The 23110-nt window shown below is 47.3% G+C and overlaps 2 protein-coding genes across 2 annotated transcripts; one reads left to right on the top strand and one right to left on the bottom strand.

The window, feature by feature from the left end:
• The first annotated feature begins 1552 nt into the window (after positions 1-1552).
• foxe1 (forkhead box E1) lies at positions 1553-3684 on the top strand. Its single transcript, XM_027022768.3, has one exon. It carries the CDS (start codon positions 1911-1913, stop codon positions 2985-2987), a length of 1077 nt encoding a protein of 358 aa, XP_026878569.2. The 5' UTR covers positions 1553-1910; the 3' UTR covers positions 2988-3684.
• A 1329-nt stretch (positions 3685-5013) lies between these two features.
• spag5 (sperm associated antigen 5) lies at positions 5014-23038 on the bottom strand. Its single transcript, XM_035531289.2, has 26 exons — positions 20774-23038; positions 20216-20257; positions 16892-16999; positions 14642-16809; positions 13979-14168; positions 13761-13877; positions 13570-13662; positions 13275-13409; positions 12806-12925; positions 12390-12482; positions 11726-11860; positions 11279-11372; positions 11049-11196; positions 10721-10771; positions 10131-10305; positions 9902-10035; positions 9499-9673; positions 9003-9144; positions 8798-8881; positions 8226-8355; positions 7955-8087; positions 7581-7661; positions 7029-7178; positions 6462-6536; positions 5412-5492; positions 5014-5310 (listed from the first exon to the last, which is right to left on the bottom strand). Exons 2-26 carry the CDS (start codon positions 20234-20236, stop codon positions 5239-5241), a joined length of 4905 nt encoding a protein of 1634 aa, XP_035387182.2. The 5' UTR covers positions 20237-20257; positions 20774-23038; the 3' UTR covers positions 5014-5238.
• Positions 23039-23110: the final 72 nt, after the last annotated feature.

A 23110-nucleotide genomic window follows, 5' to 3' on the forward strand; every position in this document is an offset into this window, starting at 1 on the left:
TGGGTCAGATGTCCTGGATGAGCCTGTGGGTGGGGCTTCCTGAGCCTTGAGTGCAACCCCCCACTGGGGGGTCAGAGCCTGTCATCAGAGTCTTGTTACCCCCTCCACACAAGCCCCTCCATTAGCGTGAAGAGCCCTGCATCCTCTTGCCTGTGGCCACGGTTGAGTGTTTGCGCTTGGCCAAGTCAGCCGCCGCTGTCTGGTGAGGCAGGACTCCAAGCATGGTGCTTAGGGCTCCACCGACACAAAGACCTTCCTCTGAGTGCCACACAAGGACGAGATCCACGGCTGACTGGACATTTGAAATGGGGTGGGTTCTTTCTTTTTTGGGGACGTTTTTCTATTCTGGTGAAGGGAATCCTTAACCTGGAGAAAGGTGGCAACAAGCACCGGGCTTTGATTCTTAAAACTACTGAACAGGCTTGTAGAATTATCCTGTGCGTTTTAACGATGAAGTATTATATACAAAATTATTGGCACATCAATTGTTTTCTCATCCCACTCAGCTCCATCTCCAGCTTACCCCAAAGCAAATAGAGAATTTCCCCGATTTGCATGTGCTGTTGAAACAGAGGGATGTGTGAGATGTAGTCTGCATTCACCCATTTGCATCTTTTCACACAGCTTTAACCACCCAGTCCCAGCAGCAAATAACCCAGCAAAGCACACAAAGCCGTTTGGATGCTCCCTCACCACTAAACAGGGCTAATGGCATGGAGAGACGGTCGCTTTAAATACAAAAAACCTTGTTGTGTTTTTGACAAAAAATAAACAACGCTTCCCACATTATAGCGGTGGAGGAAAGAAGAAGAAAAAAAATCACCACAGTGAAGCTGTATCAGATTCCAAAAATAGCAGGAGATAAATGCGAAAGTTAAACAATATTTAGTCGGTTTGAAGGGCGGCATGTCAACACTGTTTACAAAAATAACAAAATAAACAATAAAGACTTGGGGAGAGTAGATTTCATATTTTATTACAAGTGTAAATGTACTAAAAATTATAACATTATATTACAAAAGAAGGTTTGTGTTTGGATTTAAAGTGTCTAAAAGCTGACATGTTATAACATGAAACGACATGGTTCTCCTTCCTCTCAGAATAAAACAATGCCATTGTTCCTCCAGATCTCTCCGCAATAACATGTCTGCGTGAGAGCTGAATGTTGGATCTACACAACACAGAAACTAACAACCGTAGGCACGTAGTACCGAAACATGCTCCTGCCATGCTCAGTCTTTCTCTCAGAGAGTCTTCTCACTATAACCCAGTCTATAAAGTTTTTCTTCTTTATATATCTCACACACCACATGTCTAAAGACAGAACTCGGTTTCTGTTTCTCAGAAGTTCAGACTGCTGACTGTTCTTGAGAATTTCAACCATTTAGAAACGTTTGAAACTGCTGAGCAGAACGCTCAGTTCTTTACGCAGGTCTACCAGGCGTGTTTGTAGCGTGTCCAGAGTGAGGTACGCCTCTGCCCCGTCACATGATCTGCTCTGCGAGGGGGCGGGCCCAAATGCTCCTCAGGTGCTTTAGTGTGCAGGTAACGCGTTCTGTCACTCACTGCAGCTGATTACTCAGCCCTCGACGCCAGCTAGAGTCTGAGCCTCGGGGGAAAATGCTGTTTACATGACTGCGTTCACACCGCAGGTTCTCTGGGAAGATACCGGATGCGACAGGCATTCAGAGGAATGGACTTTTTCGACTGAGAATCGTAAGTTCTGCACCATGGTGGCTGTTTGTCATCTGTTAAAACGTTTGTGGGCACACACCACCTGTTGCTGCTGATCCGCACAAGGTGAAAGAATTTTACTAGCGTCGCATTCGCCAAACAAGTTCAGAATATTTGATGCCAGACACACCTGCGTGATTTGTTAGGCTGCAGCAAATTTTTAGAGCAACAGAAACATGCCTGTGGTTAAGGTGGAGAAGGAGTCTCCGTCCGCGACGACCGTTCAGGCGCCGGAGACGAACATGGCAGACCCGCCGCGAGGCCGTCGTAGGAAGAGACCGCTGCAGAGGGGCAAACCCCCATACAGCTACATCGCCCTCATCTCCATGGCGATCGCCAGCTCCCCCGAGCGCAAACTCACCCTGGGCGGCATTTACAAGTTCATCACGGAGCGATTCCCTTTCTACAGGGACAACTCCAAGAAGTGGCAGAACTCCATCCGCCACAACCTCACCCTGAACGATTGCTTCGTCAAGATCCCGAGAGAACCTGGCCGACCTGGGAAGGGCAACTACTGGGCCCTGGACCCCAACGCCGAGGACATGTTCGAGAGCGGTAGTTTCCTGAGACGTCGCAAGCGCTTCAAGCGCTGCGACTACAGCACCTACTCGTCCTACGTCCAAGACGCGTCCGTCTTCTCGCCGGTCCAGATCGCCTGCCCTGCCTACGCGGGCCCCGTGTACCCTGGCGTGACGGTGAGCCCGTCGTATGGGCCACAGCTGTCCTCGCCTTACTGTCCCTCGTCTTCGGCCGGCTTTGGTTCTGCCCAGTCCCGCGTCTTCAGCATCAACACCCTGATCGGGCCCCACGGCAGTCTGGGTCCGAGCGCGGAGTTGGCAGGGCCACAGAGCTGCCGCAGTTTCAGTCCTGAGGGAGGCTCCTGCAGGCAGGGGGTGTCGGGGCTCCAGGCACAGCCCTGCGGCAGCCCCACGGTGCTCTCCCGACGCTCCGGATCCTTGGGCCACGCGGCTTTCGCCTATCCCAGCCCTGGGACCCACGCGTATGGCCAAGCCCAGGGAGGATACCCACAGGGCGGCGGTGCTCAGGGCTACGGCCCCACGGGCCGGCTCGGGGTCGCCAGCTCACCCCCAATGGCTGGAGAAGCATTGGGGGACCCGTACGGAAGGGTCTCCCCAGGACAGCTAGGCTCTTTTGCCCAGTACAATAACAGCTGCCCGACAGGTGCCTCCACAGGATACCTCATACACCCCTCTTACTCGTCTGGTATGGACAGGTTTGTGTCTGCCATTTGAAATCCCACTAAACTATGAAAAACTGCTGCTGCCTGTAACAATACTGTACGTGTTTAAAAATTATTTGAAGACATTTTATTCTTGTCTGATGACTTTTATGACTGTTCCTGAGTTGAAATACTTTTTTTTTCACTTGAGGTGAGCCACATGAAGTTTCATGTCTCCACTTCACTTAAACAGCACAGAATTTAAGCCACTTCCCCATAATTATTTTTTTTTTTCTCACTCATAATTGCTGAATGGTGTCTCAGAAAAGAGCAAGTGTTAAGTGTGTGGTGGTCAGGTTAGTGAGATTTTTTTTACTGCAAGTTGCTTGAAGGTCCCTGTTTTGAATCATCAAATGCGATTCTGTGCCGTTTTTCATTCATTTGCTTTCTGCCAAAGAAAAGAAAAGAACTTTCCTTCTCGCGGGGGCGAATTATCCAGCATCCCACTCGTCTCAAGGATCTCTTGTCTGTAGGAGGCTCAGTGTAATAAAATATTGGTGTTGCATAAAATGCAAAATGGTTCCACAATGGTGAATAGAGACAGAAAGAAAACTGCACCACTATTTGAGGACAGCGTATGAAATGAAATGCAGTGTTCGGTTGTGATTTTATGTTAAATTAAATTAAATTTGCATCACATCCTTGTACTGAATTCCAACTAATTTCAGACTGCAATTTTTAAAAATTTCCATAATTAAAAATTTATAATAAATCCTCAACCAAAAATGTAAAAAAAAAATTCCAAATCTGTTTTAAACGAGTACTTTCTTTAGAATAAAGACTACATTTAGATCATAATTCATTTTTCTCTCCGACACACGCAATGAGCCATTTGTTTGGATTAAGTAAGTGACTGACATAAGGAACTGACAGAAGAAAATATCTATGATGTTTCCAAGCCATCCTGACGTTTTTCTAAACATAAACCGTAATATTTGTGTCAACCATCTATACATGGAGCTTTGACTTTATTTAATCTTCAACCCGTGCTTCACTCCAGTCAGATGTAAAGTGTTATGGCTGCCCTGTGCCAAACGTCTCAAAGATAAAAACACCTCAGTTCATCTGTTCAACAGATAACAGATCACACCACACTGGGAATTACTTCAACCCGATATGCAGTTCTGAAATATCATCAGCGGGTATTATTAGTGAATGTGTCACTTCTGTTAAGTGACAAACCACTAATTGGGGGGGGGGGGGGGTCGTGGAGTCCGTGGCGATAGATCGATACTTTAATCCTTTACCTAGCAGGAAGCATGTCACAAAACAATCACCCTTAAAAAAAAACCATTTCCTTTACTAGTTTGCATTCGTCACAAAATACAAAAATGAAAGAGGAGGGAGACGCTCCTGTCAGGTCTGCCAGGCTAGTCCAAACACATTTTATTAGCAGTGATGTGCTGAACTGGTCAAAACGGGTTAAAAAAACAAACGTTTTGTCTTTATAGACCAACTACAGAGAGACAGCTTGTATTTGACAGTTGCGGGCGGTAACAGAACACCCAGAGGACAACCGTACAAATCAACCGGAGGAACGTCAGTGGGCTTGCTGGGAGCGCCCAGGCACCAGAGCCGAGCGGGACAGCAGTCAAGCAGAGTGCGAGATTACAGCTGTTCACCTCCGCCAGACTGCTACAGGCTGGGACAAGGTGCTCTCCAACGGTGCTGTGATATATTACAGCAAAATCAACATCGCAGGCGCCGCCTCGGGGGGAAACAAGCCTGCCGAAGTCTTTCCACATTCATTAATCAGCTAATAGAGCAATTCACCGCGCGCTCAACCTCGCATGTCCGTGCAGGGAGCAGGGCCCGTCTCGCACGCCTGGCAGTCGAGGCTCGAGGAAACCCGGAACATTTGCACACAAACACAAGCGGAACAAAAGATTTCACATTAGCTGTATATTAGTTCACTGGAATCGAAATGCAAAGGAAAATTCAAACCTCACCCCGTGACGGTTATCTCCGCAAACACGTAAAAGGATTTCAGAAACACAGCTCTCCATTACACTATACTCGTCAGCTGATCAGTTTTAACGAAAGACGGTCAGTTTTAACCAACTAAATTTTATTTTGAAAAATGACATTATACACAAACATTTCACTTTCATTTTTAAAGGTTCAAAGATTTAAAAAAAAACAAAAACAAAAACACATTCATTTAACAAGTGCATATTAATAAACAAACGGAACTAAACGTAAATAATAATAATAATAATAATAATAATAATAATAATTATATGTGGCATCCTTGCAGAATAAACTCATCCAATGAGGTTCGTTAGTTTCTGGAGCTCAGGGCAGGTCTTCACCACTTCAGGGACGGAAGACAGAGTCTAAAACGGACAGAAATCACAGCGTCGGTCACGATGCGCGCGCACACACAAACAGACGTCCGAGGAGGGACGTGAATCAGAGTCTGACCACCCAGACCCACCTGTCTCACCGCCTCTATCATGTCGTCCAGCAGGTGGAGCTCACGTTCCAGTTTGCTCTGATTCAGGGAGTGAACCAGTTGCTACAGAGAGAAATTCGTCAGTAAATATCCCGTGTTCACACCCACACACACATATTCATACGTACATACACACCCACACATATTATATACATACGTACATACACACCCACACATATTATATACATACATACATACACACCCACACATATTATATACATACATACATACACACCCACACATATTATATACATACATACATACACACCCACACATATTATATACATACATACATACACACCCACACATACATACATACACACCCACACATACATACATACACACCCACACATACATACATACACACCCACACATACATACATACACACCCACACATACATACATACACACACACCCACACATACATACATACACACACACCCACACATACATACATACACACACACCCACACATACACACACACACACACACACACACACACACACACACACACACACACACACACACACACACACACACACACACACACACACACACACACACACACACACACACACACACACACACACACATATATATATATATATATATATATATATATATAAATTATATAACAAAATTATACTTGAACACTTCAGGACGATGAAGACATGCTTGTCCAGAGTGAGATGAATGACCAGTCTAATTACCACGGCACTGTAGCCTCCACAGTGTTTAACACTAAAATAGTTATCATGAAAGGATCACCAGTGTTTAACAACACTAAATTAACTACCACAAAAGGATCACCAGTGCTTATTAACACTAAATTAAGGCTTAATCGTCATGCTCCATTCCTCGTCAAGCATTACTACAGATGCCCACTGTCTCTTGTCAGAGATTTAATCAGATTTAAGTTTTTTGTTGAAAACCTTCTGACAATAAGAAAAAAAATTGTTGTTTCCAGGGGAAAAAGCATTTAAATGCTAATGGACGCGTAGTGTGCAGTGTGAAAAGGCTGTGTGACTTACGTGTCTCTTGGCTCGATCCAGGAGCTTGGACCTGGATCCTTCCACTTCAGATAAACTGACTTTCAATCGCTCCACCTGTGGACAAACAGAGGAGCTGCAGAACTGCAAAAGGACACAGCTGTTCGAGCGGGGTCGGGGTGGGGTGGGGGTTATGGGAACAGCCATCTGAGCATTCGGCCAGAGGGGGGTTAGGGGAACAGCCGTCTGTGCGTTCAGTCAGGGTGTTGTGGGAAGGTGGGGTGGGGGGCTTTTATTTCAAATAACAATGACTCACATTTTATAGTGTTTATACGTCACTATTAGTGTTTGCGCTGAACAACAACACTACTACTACTGCTACTACAACAACAATAACAACACTACTACAACAACAACCACCACTACTATTATAACACTACTACTAATGTTGTTTTTGTTATTGATACTTGGTGCCTGATCTGTCAGGTGTTTATGGGCATTAAAATCACAAATATTTCTAAGGTTGTGACATCAGCTCTTCAGTCCTCAAAATGGCTCAGATTCTTCTTTAATGGTTATTATACTTTGCAGCAAAAACAAACCAAGCACCTCTTTGAGCAGGCGAATCCTATCATCCAGTTCCTTTGTGCTAGATGACGATTGGTTGGCTGATCGCTTTAGCTCCTCCCTCAAAGCCTGTACCTCTACTTGGGACTGCTGCAGTATACGGCGTAACTCCACCCCCTCACGCCGCAGCTCCTAGAAACAGTCAAAAGGGATAAAATGGATGAAAATCTAATTTCTCACACAATATTTTTATAAAATAGTGTGTGTATTTTATATATATATATATATATATATATATATAAAAAACATACATATGATTCTCCCTTTGTGAGAAGTGGTGTGTATTAAGGTTGCAGGTTGTGCGTTTTTCTAAAAACTTTAACGCAATATAATTGAAGGAAATTACTGTAATTAATAAAGTGCCTAAAATCTGTTGCTGGTAAAAAGTGTTTTGTGGAGCCAGTTGAAAGCAGGTACATGTGACCTGGCACCACCCCACCCCCGCCTCGATGGGAGGATATCATGGCCTGGTTTAGTAGGGCAGTGGAGTGGGTGTAGAGTGGGGGGTGGGGTGTGTAGTGTGTGGTCACTCACGCTGTTCTCTGCTCGGTGTTTCTGCACAGTCTGCGTGGTCTCCTCTAGATCACTGCAAAGCTTCCTTAGAGCCTTCTCATCCTTAAGACACACACAGGCGCGCAGATGCCCGCACATGCAAACACACACCCACACCCCTATGTGTCAGAAAATCATTTACAACTATCCCACACACTTAATTCCCGTCATACATGCCAAGCTACAAATGGCTCCTCATGAAAGATGAGATTTGTTTAGCGCTCCGACCAGCTTATATGTGGTGCACGGCCTCCACAGATCTACACCCAGCTCCGAGGGTGGAGGAACTTTCCCTGACCCCACAGGTGAGGTGTAGGAGGCACCGTGAAAACACGAGCCATGACGTAGCCACTAACCTGCACCTTCTGCTGTAGGACCTGGGCATCCTTCTCTGCCTGAGCCTTCAGCCGCCTCACCTGCTGCTGGAGCTCTGCCTCCCCCACCAAGCGCCTGTCAGACTCCGCCCGCAGCGCCTCCTGCAGGTTACAACTGGAACAGCGGAAGGTCAAAGCAGTTCTTATCCATGCAACACTCATCTTGGGATAACTATGATTTGTTTCACTATGAGGAGTGAGGTCATCTATCATTTTCTACATAAAGGGAGAGAGAGAGAGGAGCTGATCTTACTTTTCACTCTGCAGACTCTGAAGTTCAGCGTCCTTATGCTCCCTCAGCTGCTGGATAGCAGACTGGAGGTCAGACACACCCTCACCCAAAGAAGCCAGCAGCTGCACGAGTGTACCGCTGCACCTCTCGTCTAAACACACACGCACGAAACACAATGTGATGCACGAGCCATGACATGCATAACATGACAAAAACAACACAAAACAACATGTAATGGACCGTAAAAGTACAATACCAGCAATATTGCACAACACACTGCAAAACATGACATCTGACAGAAACCTCTGTTGTGTGGTGGTACAAGTAAGAGTTAGATTGGTGTGACTAATGTGAAAACACTCCATTCCTCAGGGTGAACACACCCTCCTGTCAGCACACACCAAACGCACCCAACAGTAGGAGCTAAACTAAAAAATGCGTCTTGTCCCAACCACTTGAACTAATCATTTTGCAAAATAAAAAATAATAAAATAAACGTGTGTGTGTGAAGACATGGCCTTCGTGATAGTATTTGATATTCAAATGTGATTCCGGCTCCATGCAGAGAGAAAATCTCCACAAGACTGGGGTACCATCAGCATTCTGGGGTACCGCCACAGCGACATGGGTGAAGGCACTGCCAATGCTACCGATGAGGTCACGAGGCCCCGCCTCCTCTGCAGGTAGAAGAGCACAGAGGAACACATCAGCTCACGCCCACGTCACAGTCTGGCCAGAAATGTCTCGCACTGTGGTGGAGGTCAGGGGCTGTCTGAAGGGGAAGAGACAGTAGCAGACCTGGACCTGCAGGTGGCGCCGTATCGCACTGCTGTTCCTCAGTGAGGGCCAGCATAACGGAGCTGAGAAAAGAGGTGCAGGGTTGCTGTGGGGTTTGTAGGGGGCACTGGGGAGCCTCAGTCAGGCCAGGAGGATCAGAGATCTGGAGACATTTGAGGTTACACTTAACAAAAGTGAAACAATTTAGTTTGATTCACGTGTAATTAAATAACGCTTTCAACAATATATACTGTCTCAAAACTAAACAACGCAGAAACTACAGGAAGAATAATCTCCCCAAGCAAGAGACACGGGTTGGAAGCAACGGACTCAGGAGATGTAACGCACACAGCTTAAAAAAACAGGCACGTGGTGGTGTCTTCAACTCCTCACCACTTGTTACAAGCACTTCAATGTAAATCCACAAGCTTCCTGTAACGTGTGTTTGTGGCTGAGCTGTTCACACAGAGGGGCAATAAAGCGAAGATCACATGATCAGAGGTGGGGGCAGGCGGACCTGGGTGGAGGCGGTGGCGGCACTGCGGGTGGTGTTGGTCAGGGAGCGGAGCTGTTGGTGGAGGAGACACACGTCCAGCACGGCCTGCGCCAGCTGATCTCCCTGGTCCAGGAGCATGCTCCGAGCTTTAGCACGTGTGCTGTCCAACTCCTCCTGAAGAGAGGCCTGCTCAAGGCTGAACACACACACACACACACACACACACACTCACTGGTTGTGTGTTATAATAAATAAATCATTTATTTAGCAGCTCTCGAAGTGCTTTATAACGCATGTCAACAAAACAGTAAAAAATAAAAGTGTAAGGACAAAAAAAAAAATCTAAAGTAAAAAGAACATCTGCTAATATGATTAAAGACTAAACAAATCAGCAAAGTTTTAAAATAGCATGCATGTGTTTTACCGGAGCTGCTCCAGGGCTACTCTGAGGTCCTCACACTCCAGGTTCCTCTGTCGTAGGCCTTGTAGGTGTGAGCGCAGAAGGTTCTCGCTCTCGGCCAGCTGCTCACGGCTCATCTCAGTCTCCGCCTGCAGGAACTATCACCCCGCACGTGCATGCACACAAACATTTGTGTGCTGACGGCGCAATAAGGGGCAGGCATGGCTGTTTGTGTACAGGCTCCTGGTCTCACCTCACTCATCTCCTGGGCACTGGACAGCTCTGACTCCACCTGTGAGAGGCGGCGGAGGTGCAGACTCTGGGCCTCCACCTCCGCGTGGAGCTGGGTCAGCAGGATGTCCCTCTGGGCCAGGGTCTCCTCCAGCTTCTCCACCCGCTGCTGTGAGTCCTGCAGTGTGACCTGCAGGCTGGTGGACAGACATGAGGGAGACAGTCCTCAAAGAATCCGGCACATGTGCTGAGTCTGGGTTGCGTGTTTACGGGTTGTGTTTACTGTTGCTTCACTTTATTTATTTGACATTTATGATATGTAGAGATACTGTTTCATGTATAACTGTTGTATAATTTTTAAAATATTTTCCACGTGAACTGTTTCCAGACTTGTACTCTTCCAGGTATGTGAGATATCTCAGCTTTGATGTTTGCATGTGGTTCAGGTGTGTAGGTGTGATGTCTCTGCTGGGCGGGTCAGGTGTGCGGTCTCGGGTGTGTGTGGTTTAGGTGCACAGTCTCCGGTGTGTGCAGTCTCAGGTGGGTGTGTGTGCGCGCACGGTTTAGGTGTGCGGTCTTGGATACGTGATGTCTCAGGGTGTCAATACATACCTGGCTGCCTTGTCCATAGCTTCCTGGCTTTGGTGCAGAGAACACTGCAACCTGTAATTCCAAACAAGCATCAGCACTGGAGCACCACCATATCTTCCTCTGCAGTACTACACCACCCTCCAGCTCCACCAACTTTCATGCACACAGTCTATACCAGACCATAACCAGGCAAACCTCCACCCAAACCCTGGTCATTAATTATGGGATGTAACATCAAAACCTCCTCAGACATCATTCTCTGACTGAATCTGTGCGTAACGTTACTTTAGAAAGACACCAGCTCAGCCATAGTTAAATGGTAGGTGGAGTTAATGGGTGAAGGTCATACTTGCTCGTCTCGTTGGCAAGGGCCTGCTCTAGAAAGGCGTAGGAGGCCAGGGTGGAGGAGACCGTAGCCGACAGCTCCGTAGTCTTCCTCTGCAGCTGAGCGCGTTCATCTTCTGCCTCTTCCAACTGCTCACGCAGAACTGCCATCTCTGTCCACACACACAGAAGTTTTAATAAAAGCGCTTGAATTTCTAATGTTTTGCTGAGTTACTTTAAGTCTCGTCGACCCACCTGAAGTCATGATGGTAACCTGCGTGTTCAGGTCAGCGACATGCAGGTGAGCATCACGCAGGTTGCACTGGGTCTGCTCCAGCTCACTCTCCAACTATGGTACACAACACACAGAGAGAGAGAGAGAGAGAGAGCTGTCAGTCTGAAGGACAAAACACTGAACGAACGAGTTCAGCAGAACTATATGTTCACTCCTGCCACAGTCTGAGGAACAGGGAGTGACCATGTCAGATACCAGATACTTTTATAATTCTTATTGATAACAGGAGTGTTGAGGTAGTTATATTATTATTATTGTTATTGTTAGCGATTGTAGTATTGTTGACATCTTTTTTTAATGTTAATTTCTTTATCAAAGGTTTGGCAATACAACTGTGAACATTTGTCATGTTCTAAAACAGGACTGAGGGCAGGTAGGCAGGCAGTTGTCTGGTAAGCATTGCTGACCTGGCATCGGTCTTGCACTGCTGCGTCTCTCGCTGCCTGGTGCTGCCGGCTCTGCTCCACTGCAGCTAGCGCCCTCTGCTGCAACCTCAGCAGTACTGCATGCGTCCTCTGGAGCAGCTGTTGAGCCCGACACAGCTAATCGCACAGAGCAAAGAACAGAGATATAGAGCACTGAGATTGGGATCCCACCCAACAGGTTTATCGGCAAATCTCAGAACTGAATGCAGAAGAGTCTGGTGATATCTGGGGCAGTGGTGGCTCAGTGGTTCTAGGTAGCCGATTAGTAATCAGAAGGTTGCCAGTTCCAACCCCTCCACTGCCAGGTTGCCACTGTTGGGCCCCTGAGCAAGGCCCTTAATCCTCAATTACTCAAAGTTGTATTTAGACGTAATTGTAAGTCGCTTTGGATAAGCGATAGATAAATGCCGTAAATATATATCTAGTGTGGACTGGCAGACACCTGCCGACATGATATTACAGTGACATTCATTGTCGATTTGACATGGGTTGCAATTCTCTGATTGTGTTAATTGAAAGTCATCTTTTTCCTTTTAAAGCCTTTGTCTAAATCTTGCATGGCACAAGTCATTTCTGAGATCTCGAGCTTAAGAGTGATGGAGAACTGAACGCTTTCTTCTCCAGGCTGAGCTAAACCCCATCGCACCTCCTCCGAAAAGGCAGTGTGATCCTCAAGCTTCTGTCTGAGCAGGATACAGGCAGCACCGAGGGACTCCACACATGTCCGGTTCAGCTCGACCTGAGCACAGGACACAACGCAAATCAACCACAGGGCGAGAAACTGCCAAACACCAGCACACATCAGATCAACAACAACATGATCACAAGAGAGTTCCCCAAATACACATTATATATAGCCAGACCTCAAATCCAACCCTCGATTTGTGATGATTTCAGTTAAACACCACACCTTACCAGGTAGAAGAGGGTGGAAAATGAAACCTGGTGCTGGAGGGCTTTGGGATTTGAATAGCAGTGGTGTATAACAACCATCAGTGATTACAGTGTGTGAGAGTGAGGAATAGAGTGAAGGAGTGAGCGGGGTGGATGTGTGCAGCTCACCAACTGTGGATGAGTGTGAGTGAGAGTGGCAGTCAGGCCCTGCTGGGACCCGAGGACTTCCTGGAGCTCTGATACTTGCACGGCGTGATGGGCACGTAGCTGTTCCAGCACACGCAACACCTGCACGCGCACACGCGTGTGGAGAGCCGCGCGCGCACACACACACACACACACACACACACACACACACACACACACACACACACACACACACACACACACACACACACACACACACACACACACACACACACACACACACCACTCATTAAGTACATTTATAAAACGTACAAAATAAATGCAAATACAAACAATCAGGTGTGTGCAGGTTGTGTGTAGTGGTATAAGGCAGTAGGGTGTATGTCTCATGCAGTCCTGTAGGGTGTGCGTGGGGTGCGTATAGGGCACATGTTTGGGGCACGTATGGTTCATGTGTAACACCATGTGTCATGTGGTTTGCATGTAATACCACGTGTCTCTCGTGTAGCGCCTCCTCCATGGTCCGTCTCATGTCGTCTCTCTTCTGTAAGCAGACTTGGGTCTTCTTCTCCATCTTCCTCAGAGACCCCACACACCTCCCATAGAGAGCCTTCATCTCACTCACCTACACACACATACACACAAACTTACTAACCTTCAACTAACATTAATGCTTCTGAAAACCATTTCCCCCACAAACGCAGAGCTCTTCTTGTTCAGCTGCAGTATCACCAGCTTGGTCTTTTACTTTAGCTTATGACGACGGTTCAGTAGCAGCATCCCACCTGCTTGGAGAGGATTTCCTGGTCGTCACTGACGACACTTTCAATCTGCTTCAGGCTGCACAGGGTCTGGGCTGCCTCTGTCTTAACGCTGGTCTGTGGGGCACACACACAGACACACACAGACCTCTCTCAGAGCGGCATCGCTGCAGACACTGACATAACGTAGGCCGTGCAGGCGGCTCCGGTCTTACCATGGTGCCCCTCAGCAGGTGCAGGGCCTGGTGCAAACTACCCAGCGTCTCATGGTCATCCTCGAGAGCTTGTATCCTCTCCAGAGCGCTCACGTACAACTCTCTGTACGGCTCCGTCTGTGAAACGCAGGGCAAACACGGGAAAGGGGATGGCACAGCTTGAACACAGTCCCACGCGTGTAGACTACAAGCTGGCATGGGGACGACGCCACTCTCACCTGGCCGAGCTGGGTGTGATCGGTCTGGACGAGCCGGTCTCTGAGGTCAGAGGGGGCGGGGCAGACCCTGGGGCAGGGGGCATGGGAGGAAGCCAGCTGCTGAGAGAGAACCTCCACCATGACAAGAGTGGTGAGCAGTTTCTGTTCCAGGTCTGATCTGGACAGAGACTCCAGACTGCTGGGGGTCACACTGCATCAGGGGATCAGGGGTCAGTCAGTCACACAGGGCTCAGCAATATCATCACCATATACTGTTATCGCAATACGACATTAGTTTACACTCGAATTTTTAATATCAACTTTGAATTCCATCATTTAGTGATGTATAAATTTAAGTATTTATAGGTGCAAGATAAAAAAAAAAACTAAACTAAAATCATAGCGTTTAAAGGTTATAAGGAGTGTTTTTTCCACTCCTAAAGAGATTTTTTTAAATAACATTTTCTCTATAACAACTACATTGTCCTAATACTTTACATGTCCTGTAGAGTGCCTACATTTCCTGTGTACGTTATCTTACCAAATATCATGACAAAATTAAGGCCAAGCATAACTTCAGTTTTCATGATACTGTTAATTTTAATAATATAGTTCTGTAATTATGTATGTCGTAAACATGCGTGCTTACTGAGCCTCACATCAGCACAATTTGATCCAACTTACCTCCACAGCAGCGGGTCAGTAGAGGTGCAGGCGTCCGACATGTCTATGTCCTTCACAATCTCCACCCGGGCAGACGTGTTGGTGCTTCCGTCGGCCTGAAGTACCGGAGTGGTCCACACGCAGGCACTGTGCTTCTCCACTGGAGTAGCGGCCACCTCCACACCGTAGCTGCGCGGTGCTGGGGTGGCGGGCGCGGCGATCTTCCCCGAGGCCAGGATGAGCAGCTCTGCCATCTGTCTGAGCTGCTGCTGGAGGGGACCTTTCCCCATAGCTGACAGGTCCAGCAGGGCCTTGTCCCGCCGTCCCGCTGCAGGAGACGGACGCAGGGCAGTGGAGTTGAGCTGGGGTGGAGGTATGGGGCTGTCCAAGAGCTCGGGCCACAGTCGGCTCTGCGAGGCCGGCCCTCCGTGACCCTCCACGATGCTCCTGCTCAGCGCCGGGTTCCTGGGGGTCAGGGAATCGGGAACAGTGGCAGAGCTGAGCTGGGTGTGGAGAGAGACGAGTTCACACTCCCAGTCGCACGCGCTCTCGGATCGCAGGACTTCCATGTCGGCGTGGGCGTCGGGGTCTCCGCTCAGCCCCAGAGCGCTGTCTCGAGTAGCGCTTGTCTCCGTGTCAGCATTTTGGCCTTCAACATTGCTAGATCCCTCCAGAAAATTCCCAGCAGGCATATCAGGGGCGGGGCTAACGGTGGTTTGGGAGAGACAGGACTCTGCGCTTCCATCAACATCTAAAAATGCTTCTTTATTATCTGATGACATCTGAGGATAGTCAGACACAACAGGGCCTCTCAAGACTGGAGGCTCTTCACTGGCTATGTCCTGTTCACCGTTAGCGGAGGGCGGTTGGTCAACGTCAGCTAGACCCTGCAACACGTTGGCACTTTCTGCCACATTTCTACTGTTGTGCAGCAAGGAAGAGCAAAGGCTCCAGACAGACTCCTTGCTCGAAAACAGCTCCCCTGGAAGCTCTGTGGAACTCTGCACGACCGCCACTCCACTGCCAACAACAGACTTTAAGTTCTGCGACCCGTCGGCAAGGCCCGGAGCGTCCATCTCAGAGCATTCCCAGGAGCTGGAGGAGAGCCGTGAGCCGGTGCTCGTAACCTCGGAGGCCGGGGGATGGAAATCTCCATGTCCAGAACGGAAGTAGACGTGGTCAGCGTGTTTGCCACCAGGGCTCAGCACTGCAGTGCTTTCCTCACTAGTGTCACTGCCTGAAGACTGCAGGTCACCGACTAAAGCAAACTCCTTCATAAGCACAGACACCTGGGACTCTCCACATGCGTTCTCCAGCTCAACGTCACCTCCGGAGCAGCACAGCGATTTCAGCTTGACGTCTCCCTGCACCACCACTAGGGGTCTCTCTGCTGTAGAGGTTTCTATAAAGGTGAGATCTCGCATGCAGCCTGTAAGGTCATCGTCACGGACAACAGTAGCCTCACATGACACAGGGAGGGTGCAGACAGCATGACTGTGGGCATAGGCAGGCGGTTCGAGCTCACGACGACAGTATGGGTGATCCGCACAGCAGCCGGGAAACCCTGTGAGCTCAGCGTGTTCATCGAGAATCTCACTCTCGTCTTCAACGCTCCGGAATTCTTCCTTCAGTGTTCCTATGATCACATTAAACGATTCCTCTTGTGCAAGGGAGGCATCTGCTATCTCTATCTCTCCTCCTGGACAAGAGAAGGACTTCACAGTGATGTCTTCCAGTTCACTGGCGGAAACTGCCTCTGTCTGACATGACCCTGCACTGTCTGGAGCAGCATCTGTATGATTTGCAGAACAAACCCCTCGAACCTTTTTCTCCGTGTCCAATGTCACAGACTCTAAGCTCGGCTCATCAGACGCGTGACTACAGTATGGATGATCAACATGTTTTTCCATGTCATACAGGGTATCTTCACACATTACAGTTGTAACACTGAATGTGTGCGGACAATCTTCCAGTGTTAGAGCACCAACCACAACAGACTCATCTGACATAACAGAGTCTGCTGACAGTTCAACGTCCCCTCCTGTACACATGAAAGATTTGAAGGTGACATTTCCCTGATTTTCGTTCAGGGAACCTGTACCATCTTCACTGCTGCGGATATCTGTGGCAGTGCTGGTGATGGCGGCGAAATCATCTACCGAGCCAGACAGACGACACAGGTTTTTGTTCTGTTTAGACGGGAGAAACAATGTTAACATTCACATCTTTTTCAAATGTAGAGTCAGCTTTGATGAATAAACACAATTTGACCTGAGAGACATTCTTCTTCAATGAGGCAGATTTAGTTGGAGTCTGCCATGGCGAAGTGGACATTTGGTTCTGTACGTTGCGCAGTGGAGTTCTGTCAGCCCTCGGGAGCTGCACATTCAAGCACACGACACCACACTCATCATCAGGGACATAACCAGGTTAACAAACACACGACACCACACTCATCATCAGGGACATAACCAGGTTAACACACACACACACACACGACACCACACTCATCATCAGGGACATAACCAGGTTAACTAACACACACACACACACACACACACACACACACACAACCAGGTTAACACACACGACACCACACTCATCATCAGGGACATAACCAGGTTAACACACACACACACACACGACACCACACTCATCATCAGGGACATAAGCAGGTTAACACACACACACACACACACACACGACACCACACTCATCATCAGGGACATAAGCAGGTTAACACACACACACACACACACTCATCATCAGGGACATAACCAGGTTAACACACACACACACACACACACACTCATCATCAGGGACATAACCAGGTTAACAAACACACACACACACACACACTCATCATCAGGGACATAACCAGGTTAACAAACACACACACGACACCACACTCATCATCAGGGACATAACCAGGTTAACACACACACACGACACCACACTCATCATCAGGGACATAACCAGGTTAACACACACACACACACACACACACACACACACACACACACACACACACACACACACACGACACATCATCAGGGACATAACCAGGTTAACACACACACACACACACACACACACACACGACACCACACTCATCATCAGGGACATAACCAGGTTAACACACACACACACACACACATAACCAGGTTAACACACACGACACCACACTCATCATCAGGGACATAACCAGGTTAACACACACACACACACACACACGACACCACACTCATCATCAGGGACATAACCAGGTTAACACACACACACACACACGACACCACACTCATCATCAGGGACATAACCAGGTTAACACACACACACACACACACACACACACACACACGACACCACACATCATCAGGGACATAACCAGGTTAACACACACAGACACACATGACACCACACTCATCATCAGGGACATAACCAGGTTAACAAACACACACACACACACATACACACTCATCATCAGGGACATAACCAGGTTGACAAACACACGACACCACACTCATCATCAGAGACATAACCAGGTTGACAAACACACGACACCACACTCATCATCAGGGACATAACCAGGTTAACAAACACACGACACCACACTCATCATCAGAGACATAACCAGGTTGACACACACACACACACACACACACACACACACACACGACACCACACTCATCATCAGGGACATAACCACGTTAACACACACACACACACACACACACACGAAAACCACACTCATCATCAGGGACATAACCAGGTTAACAAACACACGACACCACACTCATCATCAGGGACATAACCAGGTTAACACACACACACAATCATCAGGGACATAACCAGGTTAACACACACGACACCACACTCATCATCAGGGACATAACCAGGTTAACACACACACACACACGACACCACACTCATCATCAGGGACATAACCAGGTTAACACACACACACACACGACACCACACTCATCATCAGGGACATAACCAGGTTAACACACACACACATACACATACACACACACACACACGACACCACACTCATCATCAGGGACATAACCAGGTTAACACACACACACACACACACACACGACACCACACTCATCATCAGGGACATAACCAGGTTAACACACACACACACACACACACACACACACACACACACACACTCATCATCAGGGACATAACCAGGTTAACAAACACACACACGACACCACACTCATCATCAGGGACATAACCAGGTTAACAAACACACGACACCACACTCATCATCAGGGACATAACCAGGTTAACACACACACACACACACACACACACACACACACACACACACACGACACCACACATCATCAGGGACATAACCAGGTTAACACACACACGACACCACACTCATCATCAGGGACATAACCAGGTTAACACACACACACACACACACACACACACACACACACACACACACACACACACACACACACACGACACCACACTCATCATCAGGGACATAACCAGGTTAACAAACACACGACACCACACTCATCATCAGGGACATAACCAGGTTAACACACACACACACACACACACGACACCACACTCATCATCAGGGACATAACCAGGTTAACACACACACACACACACACACACACACTCATCATCAGGGACATAACCAGGTTAACAAACACATGACACCACACTCATCATCAGGGACATAACCAGGTTAACACACACACACACACTCATCATCAGGGACATAACCAGGTTAACAAACACACGACACCACACTCATCATCAGAGACATAACCAGGTTGACAAACACACGACACCACACTCATCATCAGAGACATAACCAGGTTGACAAACACACGACACCACACTCATCATCAGGGACATAACCAGGTTGACACACACACACACGACACCACACTCATCATCAGGGACATAACCACGTTAACACACACACACACACACACACACACACACACACACACACACACACGAAAACCACACTCATCATCAAGGACATAACCAGGTTAACACACACACACACACACACACACACACACACACGAAAACCACACTCATCATCAGGGACATAACCAGGTTGACAAACACACGACACCACACTCATCATCAGGGACATAACCAGGTTGACAAACACACGACACCACACTCATCATCAGGGACATAACCAGGTTGACAAACACACGACACCACACTCATCATCAGGGACATAACCAGGTTGACAAACACACGACACCACACTCATCATCAGGGACATAACCAGGTTGACAAACACACGACACCACACTCATCATCAGGGACATAACCAGGTTGACAAACACACGACACCACACTCATCATCAGAGACATAACCAGGTTGACACACACACACACACACACACACACACACACACACACACACACACACGACACCACACTCATCATCAGGGACATAACCAGGTTAACACACGACACCACACTCATCATCAGGGACATAACCAAGTTAACTGGAACCTCGGGGGGGGCTTTTAACGACACTATTGCGATGGAGGTGTGCACAGAAACACTGATAGTCAACAAGCTACTTACTGTTCCTCTGGTAGCCGACATGATTCTTCGTTTGCGAAGTTTCTGCAAAGGGAAGTAGCTTTAAGTTACCTTATTCCGCTAGTTAACCAGCTAAAATGTACACCTTTCAAACTAGCGCGGTTAGCTATACAGCTGGCTAGGAACACCATTTAAAGACTAATTAATACTGATGATACCTAGCACGCACTTGCGCAGTAAAGTTAGCTAACGCTAGCTAATAAAGCCAACAAGCAAGCTGTCAATAGCCAAAGTCAAGCAAATGCAGGGTCCGTTTAGCTAATTGGCAATCTATTTATTGCATGTTACTGTTGTGTATAACATGTATAAACCACAACTAGATAAAGTAGTCTAATGTTACGCGATAATTTACAGCGGGTCCGTTGTATGGGAATTCTGTGAGAGAAATGTAGCTAACGTGCTAGCTATAAACTACTAAACATCAAATCTCTAGCCTCTTAGCTAACCACTTACTAATTTTACGTAAAACTTTGATCAACTAGACAAGCAAATACAACCCGTCACCAGGCTATTTTACCATTTACGGTTTCGTATTCTTACTTTTTCCAGCACACACAGCAGGTACACAAAGCCCTCAGGATGATTTAACCGCCTCTTGCGTATTCAAACCTGCCGCACAATAACCCCATTGGTCAAAACCACGTCTACCGCTACAGCAGCCAGCTCACTACAGCGCCACCTAGTGTGGTGGGGTGTCTAGCGACGCTTTCTATGAGATGTCCATTCATCTTTATTAACCCTTGTGTGGTGTTCAGATTTTTGTTACTCCTCCAACGTTTGCGGGTCTGGTGGACCCTCCGCATTTTTGGGTTTCTAAATCGATAACGCCATAACAATTTATGTAATAAAAATACCAGATGGTTTCCTTATGACAAATACTAGCAATAAAGACAGGATATATGATTAATATTTTACCATTTACCCCTTTTAAATCATATTTATACTATGGTAGTGCAATCCATTTATGTGATAAAATGTAAAAAAAAAAAAAACTCTATTCATGCCATCCTATAAAACACATGTGGGGCAGAGTGTGTTACATATGTATTTCCTGCACTTAATGCATGTGTATTGTCCCATGCATATGATGACACAGCACCACAGGCAGCCCAGATCTTGATTCCGTATTTTGCGGGTTTAGATGGTATGTATTGCCTGAAGCGGCAGCAGCTGCTCATCAGCAGGGACATTGGGGTCAGGGTTGTAAAACAGGGCGCGGTGCACCCACTTGTCCCATACTGTTCTGATGGCAGCTAGCTTGTCTCTCTGCCACCGAGCTGGTCTGTCATTTTGGTTATCAAAGCGGTTAATCCTAGAAATTTATTTAAAGGTTTTCTAGAGACATTGTGGCACGGAACAGGTCTCTGCCAGTTTCTGCATCCCACAGGGATTCTGTGGATTCCCCTTTGGATCAGAAAACTCCAGCAAGGATAAGAAGCCCAAGGTATGCACGTAAATGGGTTTGGTCCATGTCCTTCCAATCCTCTCGAAAAACATGCCTTCCCTGTAAATTGGTGCAATCCAGAATAATTTTCTGGATGTCATCTGGGATGAAAAGCTCAAAAGAAGACTCAATGTCTTGGACGAGAGAAGCTACCATCTGTGTTGGCCCTGGTTGCATCACATTGGCAGACCTGCGGAGTGGCTTTCTTTGGCCAAGGAGACCATTCAATTTCACCATTTTTTGACATCCATATTTCTCCACATGCTAGCTGCTGATGGGCTGGTCCTGTGGCTGGCTGGTGAGGGGTTCCTGAGGCTGGTTGCTGACTTCTTCGTTTTGATGGTGGTTCAAGTTTCATCCTCTTCAGACTCACTGTCAGACTCTGAATTAGCAGAAATGTTATCTTCAAATTCAGAAAATTCTTCCTCTTCATTATTTTCCCAATGTTCTCTCCCTTCAAAAATCATTTCTAAGGCCTTCTGAGCAGAGAACCTTTTTGCCATCTTGATCAACTGCTATGCTTAGCCACGCAGATATTTTTTGGTTGTACTCCGCCCCCATTTTTGAGAATTGGGAAAATTGAGAAAATAAAGAATGATTCCCCCAAGATAGAGGGTAAAATGTGTGTGAATGTTGGATCAGACAGCTTGAAATATAACAATTGAGACATGGTGTGAGAAAATATAGAATAATTCCCACAAAATACAGCATATAATTAGACTCCTCATGTCTTGTCTCCAGTCCAGAGGGGACCTTTTATCTTCACTCCCTCGCTTTCTCTCCGGCTTCTCTCCACTCCTCACCTCTTCCACATCCTTAACCTTCTTTCACTGCAGTTTTGGCAATGGGAGAGCATTTAGGTCCCAGCATTGAGATGTCCAGCTGTTTCCACAGTCCAGCCCGACCTCCTCGTGGTATGCGGCTTATCGATGCTCTGGTGGCCAGTCTTAGTGGCATCTCCCAGTGCTGTTCCTCCCATGCAGTTAGGAGCATTAAAAGGTCAAGGGTCATGTGAAGGAAAAGCCGTACCAGGATCACTGATAAATCCCTTCAGTATTCCATTTCAGTTTGGCTGAGAGCCAATCAGAAAGAGCTGGTAAACAGCCAGCAGAAGAACTGGTGTTTTACCCATCTCAGCAAATGAACTTTCTCGATGTCGATGCAGTTTTAGCTCTTCTTGGACTTCCAGTGTTTTGAGTTGTAGAGTCAGCCAAGTTTTAGCCATTGCTATAACAGATAGGAGCGTTTCAGATAATAAGTCTCATATGTGCAGCGTGCCATACTCCACACACATCGCCATTCAGTCACCAGGAGCAAGAAAACATGACACGCTCTCAGACACTCCCACAAGATCCGCAGTGTAACTTTGTGTAACGTGGTGGGGTGAAGGCCAACACCCCTTCATTCCTTTTCTTAAACTTAGTGTCAGCCTT

The sequence above is a fragment of the Electrophorus electricus genome, chromosome 12, assembly GCF_041902795.1.
Source record: "Electrophorus electricus isolate QZ-2024a chromosome 12, ASM4190279v1, whole genome shotgun sequence".
NCBI lineage: Eukaryota > Metazoa > Chordata > Actinopteri > Gymnotiformes > Gymnotidae > Electrophorus > Electrophorus electricus.